The sequence below is a fragment of the Mchenga conophoros genome, linkage group LG17 (assembly GCF_057382185.1).
Source record: "Mchenga conophoros isolate Kocher_MC1m ecotype Shallow Benthic linkage group LG17, M_conophoros_male_GT1.1, whole genome shotgun sequence".
Lineage (NCBI taxonomy): Eukaryota > Metazoa > Chordata > Actinopteri > Cichliformes > Cichlidae > Mchenga > Mchenga conophoros.
In genome coordinates this window covers 5,579,430-5,605,222 of record NC_140542.1, presented here as the reverse complement: position 1 = coordinate 5,605,222, position 25,793 = coordinate 5,579,430, and the positions used below count along the sequence as shown (strand labels likewise).

Here is a 25,793-nt window from a genome sequence, read left to right as displayed (position 1 = left end):
GCTGAGCAGTATTCTCTTAAAGGGCAGCACTCTGGAAAAGCACCTGTGAGAACCTTTTCATTGTCTAATTTTGAGAAATCTTTTCCTGCTTTACCAGCATCATTTCACATGCAGGGCACTGCCAGCATAACGTGCATCCACAAAGTAATCACAGCGCTTCACTTGTTCCACATTTTGTCATTTTTTCAGTCTTATTCCAAAATGAATTTTATATGAAAATTTCACCTCAAAATTCTACATACAATACCCCATAATGTCAAAATAAAAAAAGTTTGCTTGAAATTCTTACAACTATATATAAAAAAAACAAAAAACAAAACAAAAATGTAACGTAAGCATTCACAGTCTTTGCTTTAGACTTTGTTGAAGCACTCTTGGCAGCAATCACTGCCTCGAGACGTTTTGAGTATGGTACCACAAGCTTGGCACACCTATTTTCGGGCAGCTTCTCCCTTTTGTCTTTGCAGAACCTCTAAAGCTCCATCAGTGTCTCTTTTCCTGCAAAATATATGAATTTAGCCAAGATTAAGCCGCTCCACAATACAGCCAGTGTCCAGAAAAGTACAGTGCACTTACATTGTAAGATTGTGATTTTTCATCAAATTACCAAGAAAGTACTCAGCACTCACAGTACTTACGCAAATATAATTTGTGGATCCCTTTATGGAAAATACCTGAACTTTTGCAGTACTTAAACGTACTCATAATCTACCTAAACTACTTAGGCATTATTCAAAATTTGTTACAATCAAGTTATTTTTTTGGTTTCTTTAAAAAACTTGATTTGTTACCCATTATTCCAGTATGCCTACCTTTAAGTATTAGTAGATACTGTAATTTTAAATAAAATACATACAGAAATTTCCTTTAATTACTTGGGAATTACACTCTTAGTCACAGGCTGTATTATGAAGTGAAAAACGTGCTAAGTTTGCTGTGTTCATTCGTGAATTCCTGTCACTTGAGTTAGAGAAGACTTGATACAGTTATTATTAAGTTTCTCCTGAAAGTTGCTGTATTTTCTGTCCCATAGTAAACTAAGGTTTTGTCTTTTGATTAAGCAGAAAACCGTTTTTATTGTGAGAAAGGACATGAATTCATAACTGCACAGCGGGTCATGGATGTCTAATCAAGTGTCGTCTCAGTGATCACATGGGAAGGAAATACTGCTGAGATGCATTTATTCTGCATTTTCATTCAATTCTGAATATTTGTTTTCCACGCATTGCCCATGGCAGTTCTCCGGTTCTCCTGTTTTTCTCCAAAGAAATACTTCAAATCCCTTTTCAGATGGAAATTTAATTCTAGAAAAAAAACCCTTGAAAATCCAAGTTTACCAAAGAGCATTACCAAATTAGATTGCGCATAGTGTGACGTTAATGAAGTCATTATTAAAGCTCCAGCTGACTCCATTCATTTCTCCTCAGTGCTTTTCTTCGCTCCTTGTAGACACATAATACACATCTAAAGTTATTGTGACTACATGGACCATAATAATTCACAGATACAGATCTGGTTGTAGTTTTCTTCACTTGACCATACACCTAAATACACATCATTTCTCATTCTTGCAGTACAGGCAATATGCAGGGTAATACACGCATTAACTACATACATTTCCAAATGTAGTGGATTCATCGGTGACTGTGGGACTGGATTCATGTAAAAGCGATGAAGCACAGTAAAGGAAGTGCGGATTCATGTTTTTTTGTTTGTTTTTGTGGATTGAAGCATAAGTCACTGTTCAGATATTTCCAGAACCCTTTTTCCCTCAAAATGTTTTCTGTTTTTAACTCTTCAGCCAGCTAGTTAGCAGTGAGCTGTCTGTAAACTCCAAAAAGAGAGAGAAGAAAGCAACGATTCTTTTATTTTTTCCCCTTAATTCACTTATGGGGTAAAAACGCGGAAGAAGCAACAATGAGTCAGACAAGTGTAAAATACATTACATCCCCCTGTGGCTGATTCTCTGTCAGCATTTGTTGAATATTCATTAGGAAGGAGTTTTAACAGATGATACAGAAAGGATTTGTGGCAGCGTTGCATTAAATATATTTGGTGTTTGAACAACACAAGTGCATATGTCACATGTGCAGTAATTTACCCAGTGTTTCTATCCTGCTGCTTTATGCAGTAAACAATGGGATTATTCTTGAGCCGCACGGACAGATTTAACGTTGTGGATATGATGGTTGTTGTCCGTGACCTAAATCTGACTCTGCGCAGGGCTTTCATCTTCCTGGAGGACAGGTTTTCTGTATTTTTGCACACAGTAAAAGATCAAAGAAAGAGAAGATGGTTTCTTATAGTCCTCTTATTTTTTATTTATTCATGTTGTTTTTGACACAAACCTTTCAGATTCTATGTTGCAGTCTGGACTGTCATGGAGCCCCCTGCTGCTCTCTTTGTGGGGTTCAGTGTAGCAACAGGCTTGTTGGACCACACGTAAAGATAGACATCTTTGCAGTTTTGATTAACAGAAATGCGAAGATTTTTTTTTATAATGTTGTTGACATTATTATCCAGCTGAGATTACCCTTGTGCCATGAATAGAAATGATTAGGAAATACACTTGATAGTACTCACTCAGCTCTCCTAAAAACCAACCAACCAAGTTAAGAAAATAAATTCACATGCAGTCGATTCTTTCATTAAATACCTTTCATTACCGAACCCTGTTTGAAGTAGGAAGGAAAACTAAAGCAGAGAAAAAGATTGGTATGCAGAATGTGAAAATAGAAAGCAAGAGTCTGAACTAGATTTAGCACAAGGAAGAGAGCGTTGTGCGTTTTTATGTTGTTACACTGTGATAATAGAAGAGAGGGTGGTTATGGAAGGGCACAAAGCTGTTAGCAAATGTACAGCTAGTGGAATTATTAGCTATGCAAGCAGCACTTCCACAGATACACTGAAGCTGCGACACCATTCATCATCGTGTCCTCATCTGTCCCAGAGTGAAAGTTACTGCCGTGATAGATAGCTCTATGAATGTGTGTTTGTGTGCGCGTGTATGCTAACAGAATTACAGTTACTTCCTGCGCTCTACAAAGTCATCTCTTGTTTAGTGATACTCTTTTATTTCATTTGCATCACATACTTAGTTAAAAAGATGGAAAATGTTATTTAGATTTGCTATCATTCGTTACATTTGCCAAGAAAAGTTGTAATATGTACATTGTTGCAATTTATCACCTGCACCCTTTTCTTTTATCTTTGTTGGACTTGTAAAGCTGTGTTTAACATGGGTGTATACACATAAATGGCAACCAACAGAGTCCAAATGAAGAACGGCTGTTAAGAAAGACAGATTTACTTTTACTGCCAAGACTGTTTCTTTACGGCGACAATTCAATTTTAGCTGGTGCGGAAACTGAACTGTTTAATTTTCAGTTATTACAACTTACAATGTTTCATTCATCATCAAAGCAGGCAAATTTACACGGATTCATTTGCAAAAACACAGGTAACTAAAGTCGGCCTGTACATGCGAATATATATTTCTCACCGTGCCATGATTATTCTGTTTAGATTTTAACAAAAATTATAAAAGAAGTGATTGAATTTTATTATTTTAGTTTAATAATTTCATAAATACTACCAAAGCATGGTGTTATTGTGCAATCGTATCATAATCATAATAAACATCCAAATTATCATAAATTATTGTTGTCAGGTTGCTGATCCCTGTGTCAGAGAATAGTTTAACAGTCAGAGGAGCATGATGAGCTCAAGTGGCAGAAAATGGGAAGAAGGAATTATTTCATTAATTAAACCCATCCAGCAAAGACAGATTGTTACTCAAGGCTACACACAGGTCATTTTGATGAAAAATAGAGATGTTTTGATTCAGTATAGAATTCATTTGTTGGTTTGTTTAATTAAGACATCAAAAGGCTCTGGACTGGACTACCCAGGATATAGAATATGTTTATTGTAAACCACCTAACCTGCATTCATTGCAAACATAAATTAAAAACATGTCTATTTATATTCCTGGTTATGAATTGTAACTTTGAAACTATTGTATTTCATGGGAAGTACAGTGTGAGGTGGGATGTTGTCACTTTGGAAAAAATGGTAAATGATCTGTATAGCGCTTTTCTAGTCCCTAAGGACCCCAAAGTCCTTTACACAACCAGTCATCCACCCATTGGTGATGGCAGCTACATTATAGCCACAGCCACCCTGGGGCGCACTGACAGAGGCGAGGCTGCCGGACACTGGCGCCACCGGGCCCTCTGACCACCACCAGTAGGCAACGGGTGAAGAGTCTTGCCCAAGGACACAACAACCGAGACTGTCCAAGCTGGGGCTCGAACCGGCAACCTTCCGATTACAAGGCAAACTCCCAACTCTTGAGCCACGATCGCCCCAGAACTATATATTACATTACGTTCAATACATTGCAAATTTGTAATGATGAAATCTGTCACGTGTGGGCCTTAAAAGGTAGTTTCTGGTGTGAGTGGCATTTCAAACACCTTGACCAAGATTTTATTTTGCCCTTCAAAAGTGAAAAATAGTCATTTCATATATTGACATAGCTCTGCGGAAGAGAAAACATTTCTGTCAGTGTCAGAATTCTGGGAAAATAAAATCCAAAACACACCCCAATTTTTTTCAGTGGCCCTATAAATGTATAGGGCCACTGAATAAATCAGTATATAACACCAGTTGGAAAAATGGAATAATTCAAAGTTGTGGCTGTTTCAGTGTTACTTAGAGAATCTTACCTTTGCCGTGTGCTTAAATGAAACTAGTTTTTTTCTAATAGGCAGCTTGGTGAATGAACTGAAGTGAACCCAAGAAAAAGTCATTGATCACGTCATACTTAATAATCTCTCTCTGTCCCTGATAGTTGTGGAAGCTGAACCATTGGCCCAAGGCTTGAGGAGGCTCACCGAAGATGTCGACTGGTCATACTCAGGTCTGTGTGAGCTTTTTGTGGCTTTTCTTATTTCCTTTTCTGACCTTTTTTGGCATTAAGAGGAAATTTCAGATGAGAATCATCAGAAATCTGATCTGCTGTCAGTTACACGGCGCAATAAATGGCAAATCAAATCTCTGGTCTATTTTTAAGGCAGTGTTGTAATATCTTTGAAATATATTTTACATCGCTAATATGAAGAACGATAAAGGAGAAGTGAAAGACAAGCAGGAAAAGAAGGAGAGCGCACTGCAAACTTGCAAACAGTGACAGAAGGTTTCAGCCAGAAATCCCAGAGGATTTCAAAATCACTCAGACGCTTCCTGAAACAGACAGCTACACCAGACTGGTCAATGTCAGTCTGGACCGTCTGAACATCACATCAAGCAAAGGAATTATGTGTTACTATCTCCCACGAGAGAGCCTTGATCTACCTCAGACCATATGGTTGGATGATAAAGGCTAACTCAGCACGAAGCTCCTCCCGAGCTAAGCCGTGGGTCTAACAGAAACGAAGAGTGGACGCAGACAGACAGCGATGGTCCCAGAGGGAGAGATTAGCTGTTCAAGGGGAACCGGGAGGAGCGAACAGGCTTAGCAGGCCATCAGGGGGTTAAATGCAGAGCTATTAGACTTATTAACCTGCACTTCTAAGTAGCATGTTGGTGATAATAAGCACGTCATTTGAAGCTCATACAAGAGAAATGGTTAGTTTTAGGCTTACAGGGATCATAGACAGTATAAATCAATAACTGGCAAATCAGCAACATATTCTGTCTGGTTTATTGATCCGACTCCTGATGAGTACACAGAATATAATGTGCAGCTATGAGTATTTGTTAGAAATGTTTATTGATGGGCATACTGAGCAGACAGAAACATTTTTTCTGTAGAAGACAGATGGCAATGCTGTTCTCCTGCACACCAAATCCACTGTTTGGGTTTCTGTTCTTTGAATCCCTGTGTTTCAGCTCCTTAAAAGGGAAGCTTACCATTGCAGAGATTCGCAGTTAACGTCACCGCAAAGCAAAAGATTAATGTTCCTCTTGGTCTTCATTCCTTTACCTGAATTTCTGCAAATTACCATGACAGTGTCTCCAGCTCTCACACAATTTAGCATGTGAAAGTAATCATTCGCAATCTGCTTTACCGGTGGATGAATTGTCACCGTATTCCCGAAACAGATATCGTTAGCCTGTGAAAATGAAATGTCGCGGCTGTTTGTTCCAAAGTACAATTCATCCACGTCCTTGCTAACTGGGTGAAATATGAAACATGTTAAAAACAATGAAGCAAAAAGGATAAAACGGGATCGAATCGGCCGTCACAGAAGAATTTAATTAATTAATGAACCGATAAATCACTTCTCGTGCATTTTTGAAGGAGGAGTTACATACATGCGCACACACACAAAATTCGCATACAGCTGTGTTATTTTTTGTTTCCGAGACTCGCTGTAGTTCTATTTGTCAAACAGCATGAATGTCAACATATTCATATGTATTTTCATCTCTGTTTTTTTCTTCCTCCCCCTTGTCAAATCTGTACAATCAATTCCTCGACAGACACACACATACGCCCTCTTTGTCAATGTGGAAAAGGGTTTTTTGTGTAAATGGTTAGAAACAATGACAAATGTCTACAATAGACATGGTTCTTTCTTTCATTCTTTCATTCATTCAAATGTCATTATCACAAAATAAAGGTAAGTCAGTGGCAGTTCATTTAGATTCATTCTATCTGTGTGTGTGCGCGCAGTCTTGTTTTCCTGACCAGCTCTGTTTCTTGCCTTGTGCTGTGCACTGAGCCATGAGTAAAAGCATTAACATGTGAAAGAAATACACTTCATTGTGAAGCACTGTGCACTGTGTTTTAGTTAGGTCAGGAGTGGGGGTGGGGGGTGCGGGCTCAAAAGGAAATAAAAGAAAGTGTGTGTGTGTGTGTGTGTGTGTGTGTGGGGGGGGGGGGTGTTAGAGAGTTGGAGAAGGTTTCAAATTAGGTTACATCCAGATCACAATACCCTTTTTGAGATGCTTACCTCAGACGTACTATGGTTTGAGTCCTAATAATGTTTAAAAGTAAAGAACTGAAACACAATTTCTGCTTAGGAATTTGTGGCGGCCTGCCTTTTTAAAGAAGTGATAGTTTATACGTTTTAGTCCAAAGCAAGAGTGGTTGGTCTGTGTTTTGTCGTCTGTACAAGGGATAGTTTTTCAAATCATCGTCATCATTGTTGGCAAAAGCTCGGAAAAGCTTGAGAAAGTAAATAGTGAGAGATACTGTATATCAGATAGTGAGCTATAATATGAAGTCAGTATAAATCCCTTGTCATGTTGTTATCTGTTTAGTTTATGGCTGGACAGGCATATTATTGGGCCTCTTGTTACTGTCACTAAGACACCTGGATAGGACTCCAGTCACCCCAGCCATAAACTGTTCAGACTACTTCCATCAGGAAGGAGGTTCTGCAGCATCCGGTCCCGAACCAGCAGACTGAGAGACAGCTTCTTCCACCAGGCCATCAGACTGATGAACACGTCATAGACACCTCAGCTTCACTACTGGAACTTTAACATTATGCACTCCATACTGTACAGTAATGCCACTGTTTTGCACATGTCTCAACTCTGTATATTTTTATATATTTTATTTATTGTTTACTCTATTTAATTTGTAAAATACAGTGGGGCAAAAAAGTATTTAGTCAGCCACCGATTGTGCAAGTTCCCCCACTTAAAATGATGACAGAGGTCAGTAATTTGCACCAGAGGTACACTTCAACTGTGAGAGACAGAATGTGAAAAAAAAAATCCATGAATTCACATGGTAGGATTTGTAAAGAATTTATTCGTAAATCAGGGTGGAAAACAAGTATTTGGTCAATAACAAAAATACAACTCAATACTTTGTAACATAACCTTTGTTGGCAATAACAGAGGTCAAACGTTTACTATAGGTCTTTACCAGGTTTGCACACACAGTAGCTGGTATTTTGGCCCATTCCTCCATGCAGATCTTCTCGAGAGCAGTGATGTTTTGGGGCTGTCGCCGAGCAACACGGACTTTCAACTCCCGCCACAGATTTTCTATGGGGTTGAGGTCTGGAGACTGGCTAGGCCACTCCAGGACTTTCAAATGCTTCTTACGGAGCCACTCCTTTGTTGCCCGGGCGGTGTGTTTTGGATCATTGTCATGTTGGAAGACCCAGCCTCGTTTCATCTTCAAAGTTCTCACTGATGGAAGGAGGTTTTGGCTCAAAATCTCACGATACATGGCCCCATTCATTCTGTCCTTAACACGGATCAGTCGTCCTGTCCCCTTGGCAGAAAAACAGCCCCATAGCATGATGTTTCCACCCCCATGCTTCACAGTAGGTATGATGTTCTTGGGATGCAACTCAGTATTCTTCTTCCTCCAAACACGACGAGTTGAGTTTATACCAAAAAGTTCTACTTTGGTTTCATCTGACCACATGACATTCTCCCAATCCTCTGCTGTATCATCCATGTGCTCTCTGGCAAACTTCAGACGGGCCTGGACATGCACTGGCTTCAGCAGCGGAACACATCTGGCACTGCGGGATTTGATTCCCTGCCGTTGTAGTGTGTTACTGATGGTGACCTTTGTTACTTTGGTCCCAGCTCTCTGCAGGTCATTCACCAGGTCCCCACGTGTGGTTCTGGGATCTTTGCTCACCGTTCTCATGATCATTTTGACCCCACGGGATGAGATCTTGCGTGGAGCCCCAGATCGAGGGAGATTATCAGTGGTCTTGTATGTCTTCCATTTTCTGATGATTGCTCCCACAGTTGATTTTTTTCACACCAAGCTGCTTGCCTATTGTAGATTCACTCTTCCCAGTCTGGTGCAGGTCTACAATACTTTTCCTGGTGTCCTTCGAAAGCTCTTTGGTCTTGGCCATGGCGGAGTTTGGAGTCTGACTGTTTGAGGCTGTGGACAGGTGTCTTTTATACAGATGATGAGTTCAAACAGGTGCCATTCATACAGGTAACGAGTGGGGGACAGAAAAGCTTCTTACAGAAGACGTTACAGGTCTGTGAGAGCCAGAGATTTTCCTTGTTTGAGGTGACCAAATACTTATTTTCCACCCTGATTTACGAATAAATTCTTTACAAATCCTACCATGTGAATTCATGGATTTTTTTTTCACATTCTGTCTCTCACAGTTGAAGTGTACCTCTGGTGCAAATTACTGACCTCTGTCATCATTTTAAGTGGGGGAACTTGCACAATCGGTGGCTGACTAAATACTTTTTTGCCCCACTGTAAGTGTTCACACACACACACACACACACACACACACACACACACACACACACACACACACACACACACACACACACACGTAGAAAAATATTTAGTATACACATCCAGAAATGCATATACTATTATATATTGTACATATTAGTTTCAGATGTAGCCATTCTTGTATTTTGCTTGTTTACATTATTGTATTTTGCACAACTCTGTTGCTTGTGAAGCTCGCACACAAGAATTTCACTCACATGTGCTGTACCAATGTACCTGCACATGTGATGTGACAATAAAAGTGATTTGATTTGATTTGATTAAATGTATTACATACAGCATGTGGCTGCACCATTCACAGTTTGTTTTTTTTGTTTGTTTTTTTTAAGTTGCTGATTCATCTACTTGAGAAATAAATTAGACTGCTCAAAAGAGTTAAAGGAACACTTTAAAAACACATCGAATCTCAATAAGAAAAAAACATGTGGATATGTATACTGATATAGACTCGGTAATGTGTGAGGAATGGAACGATGTCACACTTTTGATGGATTTCATTGGATCAGGTAACTGTGGGGCCATTTAGTGGTATCAGTTCCTTCGTCCTCCAGAAACTGCCTGCACACTCTGGCATACTCATACATGAGGCCATATTTGTGTGCAAAGTGTATCAGTGTTAGTCCTTCCTCCTCTTCCTCCTCATCGCCTTCTCCTCTGTGTTGTCCTCATCATTACTGTGCTTTGCCTTCAGGGTGTCCATTGGATCCTTCTGCCTGGAAGACACCCCTTAGGGCCCCATCTGTTATGTGTATGTGTGGATGTAAGAGTGGCCTGATAACCCAGAGTTTCCCCTGCTTTTGCCTGTTATATTCATATCCTTATAGAGGAAATAGACATACAATAGCACTATTTATTAATGGATATCAAAAATAAGTCAGTGGTTTCTATTTGCTTTAAGTTACTTACCTCAGAACCACATAAAAATGAGCCCTCGTAATAGATGTGATCACTGTTATATAAGACAGTATTTTCACTGAAGCAGTAACAACATGATGCTTTGGCCTTATGACAAAGACAAAAACAATTTAATTGAATGGAAATGCTGAATGTTTTTTGTCCCCCCCCCCCAGTATCTGTATCTGAGCTTCTCTGTGTGTCTCTCTGCCTCTTCCCTCTTCTTGATCCCACTAAGTCATGGCCGAAGGCAATGCAGGCTTCAATACTCCCCTCATTGTCTGGGGAAGACACACACAAACGCACACACATGTACATGCATGCATTTGCAGATTTTAAATATGAATACCTCTGTCCTTATGCATTTGTAAAATTCCCCCCTAAAGTTTTCATTTTATCTGATTGGAAGGAGAAGCAGACTATGAATCAACCCATATATTTTCACATTTAGATTCAGATCACACATTTGGTTAAACTGTGCAGTGGTTTCCAAGAAAACATCCTGTATCTACGCTGCAGTTGAACAGAGCGCTGCTCTTCATGCAGCAGAATCATTAGGACTAAAAAGAGAGACTGCGTAATAGCTTAATTTTGGCAAATCTCAGAGGAGTTTGTGATTTGCTCTGTGTGTGGGTTTATAGTCTGTGAATATTCAGACAGTGTGGATTTCGGCATGGATGGAGGGGAAATATTGCACTTGTACTATTAGGCGAGTGAGGAAGTGAGGAATGTCTCTGACTCAGAAATCTTAATTTTAACCATAGCACTATTTTGTAGACAGTCACAGTATTGTGATCTCAGTTAGCAGCTGCACAGCTTCTCCTCTGATCCATTGTACACACAGGCTGATTGATATCCATGGATGAGGCAGAAGGAAAAAGAAAGACGAGGTCTGACATTTTTCAATCCGACAAGTTGAAACAAATTAAGCTAACTCATTTTCATCTTAGAAGTTTGCAGTTAACACATGCACATCTAAAGAGGTTACATCCCGAAACAAAAGATGCAAAAGTGACTTGATATCATGTTGAACTGTCTGGTTACACTCATCTAAAACCAGGACCAAAGAGTAAATCATGACTGCAGGTTGATTCAGTTGGGAGAATATTAAATGAGAAAAGCAGTGAATAATTTATGAGAAAATTTAGGACTCTGTACGTGTATTTTATAATGGTAGAGAATGCCTGAGAGCATCCGTGCTTGTTGAATTATCTTCTTTTATATAAACAAAAACCTAACCCAAATCTCTTTAGAAGAATTGGTCGAAAACATTCTACAGAATAAAGAAAATGATCATATTTGATTCTCATATTACGCATGGCCAAAATTTCCAAGTAATGAGGTCACCATTAATTCCTCTTAGCCAAAGGCTCAGGCTTCAGACTGCGCTAAACACTCATTTTATGATGAGAGCACGGAAAATCCACCCACCCGCTGTTACAATCTTTTGTTTATGAGGGGCAGCCAATCCGAAGAAAGTTGCATTGAAGCTAAAGTATTTATTTCAACCAATGAAATAGAGAGGTGCATAATGGGAAGGCAACGTAGTTCAGCTATACAATGTTCTTCATGTAGGAACAGGAGCACAGTATGAATAAAAATGCAATCACTCATTCATTTCAATGATATCACATAATGTTAATTCAGACAAAGGAGGCACCAACAAAATTTTTGCATTTCCAGTCATATCATGCAAACAGAGTTCTTAGTTGTTCACATTAGAGAAAATAAATCGACTGGTCGCTATAGAGCACTCAAAGTGCTATTTTATTATTATTTTTTTTTTACTACAGCCTCATTGTGATAGAAAGGTGTCAGAATCCACCGTGCATCACAGTTGTTGTTGTTTGCTGTTTTGGCAGGAAAAGGGGGAGGTAGTCATTTGGCAGGTAGTCATGCCTGATTGGTCCATGTGTGTACTGTATGTGTATACACGTTCAGTATTTAGTAGGAGAAGCAAGCACAGGTATGTAACAAATAAACAAAGGAAGGAATAAGAGCTCGGCAGATCTTGACAGCATTCGTTATTCTTCTGTTTACTGGATGTGAAATGACAGAAATTTGTTTTATGTGGACTTTATTGTGTCATTCTTTTAGTTTTACAACTTGAAGCTTTACCTTCATAGTTCACACTTGTCCTTTTTTGCAATGCTGTTTCCAGATGCAGTCTATGACAAGCAAACAAGCAAACCAAAAGCTGGATCACACTTTACATCGCTCTGTCTGCAGTAAACAGCAGGCAGTTCTAAACTTTTGTCGACATCACCTGAGGTGCACGTGAGACTCTGCCCATAATCGTCAAACTCCCTGCCACAAAGCCTGTTTGAAGTCCGATTGCACCGATTTGTGCTGATGTGATAGCGCATGTCCTCTCACAGCTTGTGAGCGACTGCTCTGTGCTCTCCCTCTCGAATGCTCTAGTCAGGCAGCATGATTTCCACTAGTACCTGATGCAAACTATCCCCTGCTGTGTGCAATGTCTCAGCCTGATTCTGCTGCTGTTTCCAGAACAGTGAGTGTTTATCAGCTACAGGATTTCTTGGCCACTAAAGCAGAGAGGGGAATGTTGGACTCTGTGTCTGCTGGATGTGTTAATCGGATGTTTGATGACTTATTCGGCCCCACCTTACCTTATCAGGTAAGGTGGGGATATAGTCACTGTTGTGTCATCTGCATGATCCATTGACCTTAAGCAGTGGTGGGCAAATCATTTCATTTTCAAGGCTGTTCCATTAAGCTTATAAAGAGATAAAATAAATATATTAAGCAGAAAATAGTTTAGTAATTGTTTTCTTCTGCTTATTTCTGCCTTCTTTAAATGGAACACAAATTAAGACAAATCTTGTTTTTAAATCTACGGGCTAGACAGTTTTCATATTTATTTGACTTGTATAGTGACTACAGAGCCCCTCTGATGACATGGTCCAAAAAATAAATAAATTGTGGCCACAAAATACTACTTCGTGGGCACCAAATGGATATAACGTGCCCGCGAAATACTTATTTGTGCCCACGAAATACTATTTTGAGGGCACGAAATAGGCATAACGTGTAATGCTAATTAGTGGGCATGAAACACTTGACCGATAACCGTGATCCTTCCTAGGCCCTTGCAGTTGGTTGACAATAAAATCTATCCTGGCATCCAGGTCGTGCTTTAGTTTGTAAAGTAACTGGGCTCTCAATATCCTGTTTAAATGTCTCTCCGTAAAAATGGTTCTTTGCATTGCCAGGCTTTTCAAAATGCATTTGTAGCTCTTTCCCAGCCTAAAATAAAACTCAATCATACTGTCTCTGTCCATGGTGTATAGGTTTAGCCTACTCTTATGCTTATGTCTCTACGCAGCTGTCCAGGAATTGTATCAATATGATGTGTGCACGTTATCTATTTCGTTGCCACAAATGCGTAATTCGTTGCCACATTCGTTGCCCTCGAAATAGTATTTCGCGGCCACAAATAAGTATTTTGTGGGCACGTTATACTATTTCGAGGGCACAAAGTAGTATTTTGTGGCCACAATTTATTTATTTTTTGGACCATGTCATCAAAGGGGCTCCGTAAGTGCCAGACCTAGCATAGGTCTTTCCTTTGTATCTTACATAATGGGGTGAAGATGTTTTAGCATTGTAGAGCGAAACCTATTCCCCAAGGTGCTTAGTAAGAGTGGAGAAAAGTAACTCTGTGACACACCAGACTCAGTCGTTTTGACTGTCTGATGACAAATCAACACTGAAACTGTTCGGGATTAAAACGGCCACTGCTGTATTTGTGATTTGTGAACACACTTTTTAATCCCATACTTTCAGTGGTAGTTATTTAAATGTGAGAAGTGCCAGTTAACTTCCTTTTGCGTTTGCAATTATTTTGAACGACATTGTCTTTAATTAGTTATTCATCATTTGTTGCTTATTACACTGACACTAGTGACACTGACTGCTAGGGTAAGTGTAGCACTGGTAGCATGAGGAGATACCTGGACCATACAGAGGTTGTACAGGTAGTCCAGCTCTTCCAGAGTGGCACATCAATATATGTCATTGCCAGAAGGTTTGTTGTGTCTCCCAGGAAATAGACCGCTACTCTAGGAAAGCTAGACAGACCCATAGAAGGTCCTCAACCTATCTGCAGGACTGATATCTGCTCATTTTTTTCAAACAGGAAGAGAATGAGCCCCGTCAGAGCTACAAAATTACCTTCAACAGGCCCCTGGCCACTTCATGAGGGAGGCCTGATGGTCCTCTAGTGTGCTTGCTGCCTGGCACCGTGGAACCCGATTGGCATCTGCCATAGAATATCAGAACTTGCAGGTTCCTCATTGGCACCTTGTGCTTTTCACAGAACATCATTTTTTCATTTTAATTTTTGAGGTGTCTTTGAATTCTGCCCTCTGTAGGTTGGTCATTTATATTTCTAGTAAAAGGTGTGGCATCCTTTCATTCCTAGCACATGACCCAGTTCACATCAGTATAGACATCAGGCATGATTTTGTTTCCTCACTGAGATCTGATTTGTCGCTTTAATTATTCTCAGCCATCTTATTTACCGCTTTTATTTCTGATGAGTGAAAATTTTAGAAACAAGCTTTCAGATCCCGGTTTAAAAGCTCTCATTGTGCCATTTCCACTGTGACATGAAGAAAACATTAAATCCTTGTTATTTAAGTATCTCTCAGGCAGCTAGCAGTGCATTGCACCCTTCCTTCATGCGTTTGTTGTTTCTTTTTCCCTTTACATGCTTGTGTTCACCACCCACTATGTTCTCAACAGCTCTCTTAGTCACCAAATACTTTACGCCGGCTGCTCTTCTGCTCCAGTTGTTGCTCAGCCTGTGTGGCTGCTCTTGGAGCCTTGTGGGAGACATGAGGTAATGATGCAGAGGTGTGCTTCTTTATTCACAAATACACAATATGCACTCCCTATTTTCTCTCCTTTTCACTTGCTCTCACCAGTATGTGGTTGGGTTAATGAGTTCTTTGCTTGGGTTTTCCCCCCCTGCGCACTGGCAGCACTACACAGCCTTGACGGGAGATGTTATGAGGTGACTTCAGCATTTAAAAATGTTCAAACGCCACACTTCACGCTTATGTGTACCCGCATGGCCAGTCTAGTCTTTTTTGCCTAGCAGTCACAGGTCAACAGGTGGGATTCTAAAAGATACAAGCTCGTGTCGGCAGTAGGAATAATTTTAGTGGTCAAAGTGAATCTCGTTTTCTGTAAGAAATACAGATATTTTTATTTGAAAACTTCAGATAAATAGTAAATTCATTCAGAGAGCCAGTCTACCAGTTGGTGTTTAATATTTATGCAAGCGGCGGTTTGAAGACTTTCTCACGTTCACCACTTTATCGAGTCATCGAGATAACGTAAAGTTCATATGGGAACTCTGATTCACTCCCCCCACCCGCTTGCTTTCTTTTTGAATTTTCTGACGGGTCTGTTTGTCAGATATGCTGGCTGCTCATGTGTGTGACAATCTGTCTTTGTAGTCGATCTTGTTGAATGAGTGATGTGCGATTGTGTGTGTGTGTGTGTGTGTGTGTGTGTAGTCTATTCTCTGTCATTCAGAAAGGATTCATTTAGTGGCTCAGATCTTGTCAGCTACAGACTCGCTTCTTTGTGTCAGTCAGTCTGTGTGAGTCTGTATGTGCTCGCAAATGAATAAAAATTACTCTCACACAAAGGTATGATTCTTATTTGTGTGCTCAGCTTTTAATCAGTGATACTGCTAGCTGAGATGCTAATCGAAACACCTGACTCCAGCTGAGACAGAAGAATGGCTCTCTAATTGTAAAATCCACCACTGAATATTGAGGTTTACGAGAACAAGGTTATTTATTTGTAGTGCATAAAAGTGCTTAACTGTTAACCCTACATAACAGTTGCAGTGCGATAGCAGTGATCTGTGCTCGCTGTTATCTGCTCTTTACACAGGGCTCTAGACTAACTTTTTGCCATGGGCGTACCGGTACGCCTAACTTTAAAAAGTTAGGCGTACCGGTACGCCCATGGCAAAAAGTACGCCTAACTTTAAAAAGTTAGGCGTAATTATTTTCTAATAATTTATATAATTTAATGTGTTTTTCTGGATACACTGTGCTTTTTCAGCATTCAAAGATTGATGACACCGTGTCAGAGCACTGGCTATGAATTTCAGAAGGATCAGGCCTTAACTTAACAGAAAAGTTAGCAATAGTTCTTTTCCTATTACAGCTACATCCACTTCTGTCGTGCCTAGGCTGCTCACTAGGGCTGGGTATCATCACTGATTTCTATAATCCATTCGATTCCGGTTTTCAAAGTCCCGATTCGATTCAACTTAGCCTCAGACAGTCAGAAATATTATAATTCTGATCATTTATCAGTACTGATACACATGAGACTTCTTCAGAATTGTGAAAATCACAGCAGATGCCTTTGTGTGAAAGTAACTGAGAATAAAACACAGAAAAACATGAAGGAGATTTTCCCTGGTCTGGCTTTTTATAGCAGATAACCTTAAAAATATTCTACAATGTTCTGCATATAAAGTTTAAATTTCTTCAGTATTGAACAACAGAAAAAATTGGCTTTCTTGTCCGAGGTCATTTAAGTGAAAAAAAGAAAAGAAAAAGTGTAATACAGAATAACCTATGTCATATTGAAGGGTTAATTAACGGGAATAGTAGCCTCTGTCGTTTGTGTGTGGCTTGATTACATTAGCATCCCTGTGATAAGGGCCTGCTCTGTCAAAACAAAAGGCCAAAAACATAAAAAATGCAGCAGGTCATTAACCAGCTTCACAGGTTTTACCTCTTAATCAAAGAGAGAGATGTGTGGAGTGTGGAGCTTCATCACTAATTAGTCTCTCACAGGACAAATAGATACATTTAGCTGGCTAGGATACTGGCAACGGTACTACTGGTAGCGTACACTCACCTTATTTGTCCCCAGTAGGAATCATTTATGATAATTAGGAATTTCCCAGATTCCAGTGTGTCGATTCAGTTCCAAGCTTTAAATGGGACACGCCCCCTAGGATGGTTGATAATGACCTGACCTGAGCTAATGATGATGATTCTGATGACTTCTAGATACAGACATGTATTGTTAGGCTCATTTGTCCTAAAGAAATAGACTTTACATGTGATAAACAATTTGCATACATTCTTGTGTATGAGAGTCTATTCGCCACTTCAAAGAAAGTTTGACTAACAACAGCTAACAGCAGCAAAAACAGAAGTTCTTACCTTAACCTCCTACGACCTGGCGTCCACATATGTGGACATCACATTTTGGGTTATTTAGACCAAAATACTCAATTTTGCTCTACAAGGGCCTGATATCCACTTACGAGGACATAATACTGCTACTGTTCTATCAAAATTTTAAATGAATATCCTCATATGTGGCTCGTATTTTTCTTAGAAACAAAAATTAGATAAAAACAAAATCTGGTAATTCTTTGTTTTTACATTCATCAGGTCCCAATCAGCTCAAATATCCATCCATCCATCCATCTTCATCCGCTTTGTCCGGGGCCGGGTCGCGGGGGCAGCAGCCTAAGCAAAGAGGCCCAGACCTCCCTCTCCCCAGCCACCTCCTCCAGCTTATCCGGGGGAATACCAAGGCGTTCCCAGGCCAGCCGAGAGATATAATCTCTCCAGCGTGTCCTGGGTCTGCCCCGGGGCCTCCTCCCGGTGGGACATGCCTGGAACACCTCACCCAGGAGGCGCCCAGGGGGCATCCTTGTCAGATGCCCGAACCACCTCAGCTGGCTCCTTTCGATGTGGAGCAGCAGCTGCTCTACTCTGAGCCCCTCCCGGATGGCCGAACTTCTCACCCTATCTCTAAGGGAGAGGCCAGCCACCCTTCAGAGGAAGCTCATTTCTGCCGCTTGTTTCTGCGATCTCGTTCTTTCGGTCACTACCCACAGCTCGTGGCCATAGGTGAGGGTAGGGACGTAGATCGACCGGTAAATTGAGAGCTTCGCTTTTACACTCAGCTCCCTCTTCACCACGACGGACCGGTGCAGCGTCCGCATTACTGCAGCTGCAGCCCCAATCCGTCTGTCGATCTCCGGCTCCCTTCTCCCATCAGTCGCGAACAAGACCCCGAGATACTTGAACTCCTCCACTTGGGGCAGGAACTCATCCCCGACCCGGAGTGGGCACTCCACCCTTTTCCGGCTGAGAACCATGGCCTCAGATTTGGAGGTGCTGATCCTCATTCCCGCTGCTTCACACTCGGCTGCGAACCGTTCCAGTGCGAGCTGGAGGCCCTCACCCGATGAAGCCAACAGAACCACATCATCTGCAAAAATCAGAGATGAGATTCTGAGGCCACCAAAGCGAAAGCCCTCCGCCACTTGGCTGCGCCTAGAAATCCTGTCCATAAAAATTATGAACAGAACCGGAGACAAAGGGCAGCCCTGGCGGAGCCCATCACCCACCGGGAACGAGTCCAACTTATTGCCGGCGATGCGAACCAAGCTCTTGCAACGGTTGTATAGGGATCGAATGGCCCGTAGCAATGGGCCAGACACCCCATATTTCCGCAACACCTCCCACAGGACACCCCGAGGGACACGGTCGAATGCCTTCTCCAAGTCCACAAAACACATGTAGACTGGTTGGGCAAACTCCCATGCACCCTCAAGTATCCTGGAGAGGATAAAGAGCTGGTCCAGTGTTCCGCGACCAGGACGAAAACCGCATTGTTCCTCCTGTATCCGAGGTTCGACTAACGGACGAACTCTCCTTTCCAGCACCCTGGCATAGACTTTCCCAGGGAGGCTGAGGAGTGTGAGCCCCCTGTAGTTGGAACACACCCTCCGGTCCCCTTTCTTAAAGATGGGGACCACCACCCCGGTCTGCCAGTCCACAGGTACTGCCCCTGATCTCCACGCAACATTGCAGAGGCGTGTCAACCAGGACAGCCCTACAACGTCCAGAGCCTTCAGGAACTCGGGGCGGACCTCATCAACACCAGGGGCTCTGCCACCAAGGAGTTGTTTAACTGCCTTAGTGACCTCGCCCCCGGAAATTGGCGGGTCATTCCCCTCATCCCCAGACTCTGCTTCCTCCTCGGAAGACGTGTCAGTGGGATTAAGGAGGTCCTCGAAGTATTCCTTCCACCGCCTGACAATTTTCTCAGTCGACGTCAGCAGCGCTCCGCCAGCACTATACACAGTGCAGGTAGAGCACCGCTTTCCCCTCCTGAGACGTCTGACGGTTTGCCAGAATCTCTTCGAGGCAGTCTGAAAGTCTTTTTCAATGGCCTCTCCGAACTCCTCCCACACCCGAGTTTTTGCTTCAGCCACTGCCCGAGCCGCATTCCGCTTGGCCTGTCGATACCTGTCGGCTGCCTCCGGAGTCCCACAGGCTAACCAAGCCCGATAGGACTCCTTCTTCAGCCTGGTGGCTCCCTTCACCTCTGGTGTCCACCATTTGGTTCGGGGATTACCACCATGGCAGGCACCAACCACCTTGCGGCCGCAGCTCAATGCAGCAGCTTCGGCAATGGAGACGCTGAACATGGTCCATTCGAACTCAATGTCCCCAGTCTCCCTCGGAATGCTGTTGAAGCTCTGCCGGAGGTGTGCGTTGAAGATCTCGCGGACTGGGGCCTCTGCTAGACGTTCCCAGCACACCCTCACTACGCGTTTAGGTGCACCAGGTCTGTCCAGCGTCCTCCCCCGCCACCTGATCCAACTCACCACCAGGTGGTGATCAGTTGACAGCTCAGCCCCTCTCTTTACCCGAGTGTCCAGAACATATGGTCGCAGGTCTGCTGATACGATTACAAAATCGATCATCGACCTACGGCCTAGAGCGTCCTGGTGCCACGTGCACTTATGGACACTCTTATGTTCGAACAGGGTGTTCGTTATGGCCAAACTGTGATTAGCACAGAAGTCCAATAACAGAGCACCGCTCGGGTTCAGATCAGGGAGGCCGTTCCTCCCAATCACGCCCCTCCAGGTCTCGCTGTCGTTACCCATGTGAGCATTGAAGTCTCCAGGTGGAGCACCCCCCCCCCCCCCCCCCCCCCCCCCCCCCAGGGACTCTAAGAAGGCTGGGTACTCTGAACTGCCACTCGGCGCATAAGCGCAGATGACAGTCAGGACCCGTTCCCCGACCCTAAGGCGCAGGGAACAAACCCTCTCGTCCACCGGGAAAAACCCCAACGTACCGGCAGCAAGCCGAGGGGATATTAGGATACCCACCCCAGCCCGCCGCCTCTCACCAGGGGCAACTCCAGACTGAGACAGAGTCCAGCCCCTCTCCAGGAGACTGGTTCCAGAGCCCAAGCCATGTGTAGAGGTGAGCCCGACTATATCTAGCCGGTACCTCTCAACCTCACGCACTAACTCAGGCTCCTTCCCCACCAGAGAGGTGACATTCCATGTCCCTATTGCCAGTCTTGGCAGCCGGGGGTCAGTCCGCCAGGGCCTCCGCTCCTGGCCGCCACCCGGCACACAATGCACCCGACCCCTATGGCGCCTCCTGCGGGTGGTGGGCCTGCGGGAGGATGGGCCCATGTCTCCTCTTCGGGCTGTGCCCGGCCGGGCCCCATGGACTAAGGCCCGGCCACCAGACGCTCGCCCTCGGGCACCCTCCCCGGGCCTGGCTCCAGGGCGGGGCCCCGGTAACCCTGTCCCGGGCAGGGTAAACTGTTCCCTCGGTGTCCTTTTCATAAGGGTCTTAGCTCAAATATCAAAGAGAAATTAAAAATGCATGCTGTGGAAGAGTTCGGGCCTTAGGAGGTTAAAAACAGTTCAGGACATCCTCAACATCGGACCTCAGTATTGTTGTCATCTGACATAAGTGAACATCACTTAACACATTGGGTTACTTTCAAGTTTTAATCTTCTCTAGCATCTAAACAGCAACAGACTTCCTACACTCACTACAGACAAACAACAACCATAGTTGTTTTTCCTACAGTGGCTAACGTAGCTAGGATTTTGCATTGAATTGGGAGGGTTACGGAAAACTCAGATGACTACAACGTAGTAATATTAATGTAAGTTAATCAAGTAGGGAAGTTTCATTGCCAAAATTATGCTGATTTCCAGCTTCATGTTATAGTTTTACATTAGTCTCAGTCCAAAATAATCTTTATTTGGCCTCGGTTTAGTCATTTTATCTACTCCCTGCCCCCATACTAATCTAATCCGACTTTCTTCTCATTGGTTGCCTCTTACAAACAGAAGATTTTAACAGCAGGGTGGATGGGGGTCATAGAGAAAAAACACATATGCTGACCTCATTGTTAGAAACTTTGGGCATGTTTGATATGAGGTAATAAACAGTAAACTGACAGTACAATAGATCGATTTCACAGCTTTACAGCTTTTGTTAAAATTGCTCATTCATCTCTGTCATTTTCTAGAGAGAATGATTAAAAAAAACCCTGCCAAAAAAGATAAACAACCCAGCGGGTAATGAAAGCAATAAGAACGTGTTTAAGTACATAAAATGTTACATCCAGGGCCTTTGAGAAATAGTGGGCTCTCAGTGCATGAAATGAGGTTAAGCTGTTTAACTGGTGTTTTATCTATGTCAGCCAGACGATAATGCAGATTCGAAATAGGCAGTGCGAGTTAAACTAAACCAGAGGCCGTTTTTCGGTATTTAATATTTGATACATATCCAGTTATCTTTGCCGCCAGTGATGCAAACAGGAGCAGACACTCACTAAAAAAGTCAAGCCCTACATTATTCAGAGTAATAATCCCGCATGTTTTCCGAACACTTCGCTCACTCGGCAGTGCAGAACCTTTGACAGACAGTGAAATCAGCTCTCGGTGTGTTTATGCTGTCCATGGGAGCTTAATTGGTGTAAGCGTGGGCGAGGGGAGACAGACACACACACACTACACAAACATGCCATACGTCTATGTGCACATCCTGTGCTGTTTGAAACACATCTGCACTGTACCTCATTGCACATATGCACACTGCTGTCCTCATTTTGTCTCATTCTGTGCTTCTCTGTTCCTCCCACTTGTCTTGCATATCATCCTCTCTCTGCTCCTCTTTCTGTTCTTACTTTAGCTTCCTTGCCCTCTGCTGCTGTATCTCCTTTTCTTCTTTCTGCCATCTATCCACTCTCCTCCTCTCCTGTGTTTTCTCTCCTCCCCTGAGTGAGAGGTGAGCTCAAATGACTGGGGATAAAAAGGAGCAGCAGCATCAGGTGTAAATGGTTTCTGTCTTGACCACTTTAACAGCTGACTGCTCTTTTGGCTGAAAAATAGCTTTTATTTATGATTTCTTTCCTTTCTATCTGTCTTTTGTGGTGCTTTAGTTCAGAGATGACTAAATGACAATTCTAATAATTAATTACAAATTGCTTATTTCGAAGCAAATGAATCAGTTTTAGCAGCTTAAAACCTGTTGTTCTCTTTATGAACAACAACGACAAACTAAAAAGGAAAATGTACCACACAATGCAAAACAACAGTTATACAGTATTATAATTTTTGTGTTTTGTCATGGGTCATGAGTTTTCAACCAGCTGTGCATCCATCAGGTTGGTTTTTAAAGATGCTAGAATTTGGGACATGTTTTGTACCTGGAGCATGTTCACTACTGTGTGTGTGTGTGTGTGTGTGTGTGTGTGTGTGTGTGTGTGTGTGTGTGTGTGTGTGTGTGTGTGTGTGTGTTGCCATTTACTATTAGCTGAAAATAGTGTGAGGTGATGGAAACATTGCTTTAGTAGAAGAAGCAATAAAATGGTTGGATGTAAAACACTTCATTACAAATAAAACTGTATTATTGGCAAATTCCAGACAAAGCAGCAAAAATAAATATTCCTCCTCAGCGTTACATGGATTAGCATTATTGTGAGCTCATTTTAAACACTTTACATTCTGCTTACAATCAGCTCAGAAACACAGGCCTACATTTTGATTTACCGAAGTATATTAAATATATTTATTTAAAAACAGGTGAATTAAAGGCTTGAGCCTTTGACTTTCAATATCTACAGTAGGATTTGTATTAGAAAAACAGCTGGTTAAACTTGATGCTAATCTGAAAGCGTTTGTGGAATCTGTTTGACACAGGAGGAGTTACCTTCTCCTTCATTGAAGCTTTCTTTACTAACATGGTAAACAAGTTACATATGTTACACATGTTGGCTGTGATGGTCAACAGGAGAAACTCCATTCAACTCAAGTGCAGTGAAAGCAATGTAAGCTTGTCTACTATGCTAGTCTCCCATCCATCACCTGTGATGGAAATAGATGTGTGAGAAGACTTCTGACACAATACTGAGATGAAAGGAGAAAGACCCTGACAGAACACTACTGTTTTATACATATTTCAGACCTGGTTATGTGTGTATGCTGGCGATATGAATGAGGCCCCAGAGGTTTAAAATATGGGTAACTAAAGTTTTTTTTTTTTTTTATATAAGATCAAGGATCTGTCCATGTCAAACAAACTGTTGGCTTTCAGTCGTGTTTAGTCATATTTATTCCTGTTTAAAAAATCCATCAGTGAATAAATACTTAGGTCAAATATTTTTGCTCTACAACACCTCGGTAAGAAATAATAAAAACACTGTATTACTGAGCACAGGAAACTTATTAGAGCTTCAATTTAAATGGAATATAAGGACTTGTGCCACTCTGCTAAGAATGAATACAGTAAATACCATTATTCCTCTTACCTGTTACAGATAGATTGTAGGAAAGCGCACCTTACTGCATTTATTAACTTGCCAAAAAAACTCATATCTCCACCTTAAAATTAATAAGACTTGACATTGTTATCTGAGACTCTAAATTCATCAGGAATTTTTTTTTACTGAGGTTACATGTCAATGGAGGCTGAAGGGTAGTTTTGCCTTAATGTCTGTGGTGGTGGCTGTGTTGGTATGCTATATGAATGAGTAGAAATCATTAAAATTCATCTTTCTAAGTTGTAAAAATTAAAACATGAAAAACACATGTTGACAAAAAAAATACATTATATGATTTTAACAACAGCCAGTAGCACTGGCAGCATTGGCTGACTTTTTTCTGGTATTACTCTGAAAAAGCAAGTGGAACTCAGAGATATGAAATGTAATTTCCATATTTAATCATCTGTTTGACTCCTTTACCGAGTGTGAGCTGGTGTGCGAGTGAGTATTTATGGATTCAAATGAAGACTCCAAGTCTAGCTTCAGGGGATTTTTTTTTTATTCCTCTCACCAACCTGTCAGCTACTTGTTGCCATGGTAGCATTATGTCAGAAGAGTGAGTGTGTGTGTGTTTGTTTGTTTTTGTGTATGTGTGTATGTTTTATGATGTTGACAGATGAAGCTGTAGGGGTGATGTGCTTATTGATACATAGAGACGTTTCTCCGACACCCACGTGTGAACAAACATCAGTAATGCACATAAAGAATAAATGCAAAATTATGTCATTAAACCTGGGACCAAAATAACAGTGTGACCAGCATTCTGCTTTGACCTTTTAACTAGAGCACTCCACTTTGATTGCCTGCAGTCAGTGAAGTAAAGTAGGATTTGAGGTTTTGGTGACAGATACTGTGTGTTCAAATCTTAGCCAATGTAAAGGCTTAAAATATGCTTAAATCACAGTTGCACTTTAAAGAGTCTTTAAGGGACAGTCCAATATTTCTTTTGGAAAGAATGATACCACTGTTTTATCTTAGCTTCACCAGCAAACACTGAAAAATCATCCCATTTACTGCTTGTTTAAACTTGGCAAACAGCTATACATTTATATTGTGCTTGTTATTCAAGCACTTTACAATTTGATTGTCATACACCCATTAGCACACACACCAAGACTGTGAACCAGGTTATAAGGTGACACCACTGGCAGCCACTAAGTGCCCCCCCTTTTAGCTGATTTTAATACACTGGTAGAATGGCTGGAGAATGCGATAATTCCTCAGTGGAGCTGGAGGTAGCTCTGAGGTTTTCAGTCTCCACAGTCTCTTGGTGTAGCATTATACTCGGATACTGAAGGTCATATGTCAATCTATACTTGATGCAGAGATAGATGCTGTTGTGTGTTGGGTTTCTGAGTGGTCAGTGCACAAACAAATTGGGTCACAAATCTCAGCTTGTAAAAAATGGGTTGTTGATTGGTGACTGAATCCCCTTCAGTGGTTTGAAAAATTCAATTTTGTATTATATTGGAAAACAGCAGAGTGAATGTCGCTTCAGCTGTGTCCCCGGGCGACAGCATTAGAGGAAAAAGTAACACAACTGCTTATCGTACATGTGGCATCTTTGGATAGAAAAAAAGCACCTGCCTTCACCCTCCGTATTCAGCTGTTGAAAGAGGGCACAGCGAAACAAGGATCACAGCGATCGATTTCGATCAACGCTCTCTCCGTCACACACATGCTCACACACGCAAGCAGGAATGTAAAGCCAATAGCTGTTTGGTCATGTGTGACAAGTTACAGTTAAACCATCTGCTCTGACCTCGTTAGACTTATTGTCTTTACTGTATACTATACTATACTAAGTATACACATGCTAATGATTATATTTTAGAAAAGAAGCGTCTAGTTATGCAATTTCATTATGCAGAAATGTTAATTCTCACAATAGGTCTTTGCTCAATTGTTATTGGTAAAGATGCATATTTGATGCATTCATCTTTTTTTTTTTTTTAAATGGATCAGATTGAAAAGA

At 41.8% G+C, this 25,793-nt stretch overlaps 1 protein-coding gene across 4 annotated transcripts in view; it reads left to right on the top strand.

Moving 5' to 3' along the window:
• Positions 1-25,793, top strand: part of ptprz1b (protein tyrosine phosphatase receptor type Z1b) — a 68,017-nt gene that overhangs the window by 18,251 nt on the left and 23,973 nt on the right. For all 4 annotated transcript variants that reach the window (XM_085253059.1, XM_085253060.1, XM_085253061.1 and 1 more), the window contains exon 2: positions 4,856-4,924. In XM_085253059.1, coding sequence (XP_085109185.1) covers positions 4,856-4,924 — 69 coding nt within the window. The remainder of the gene's footprint in view (positions 1-4,855; positions 4,925-25,793) is intronic.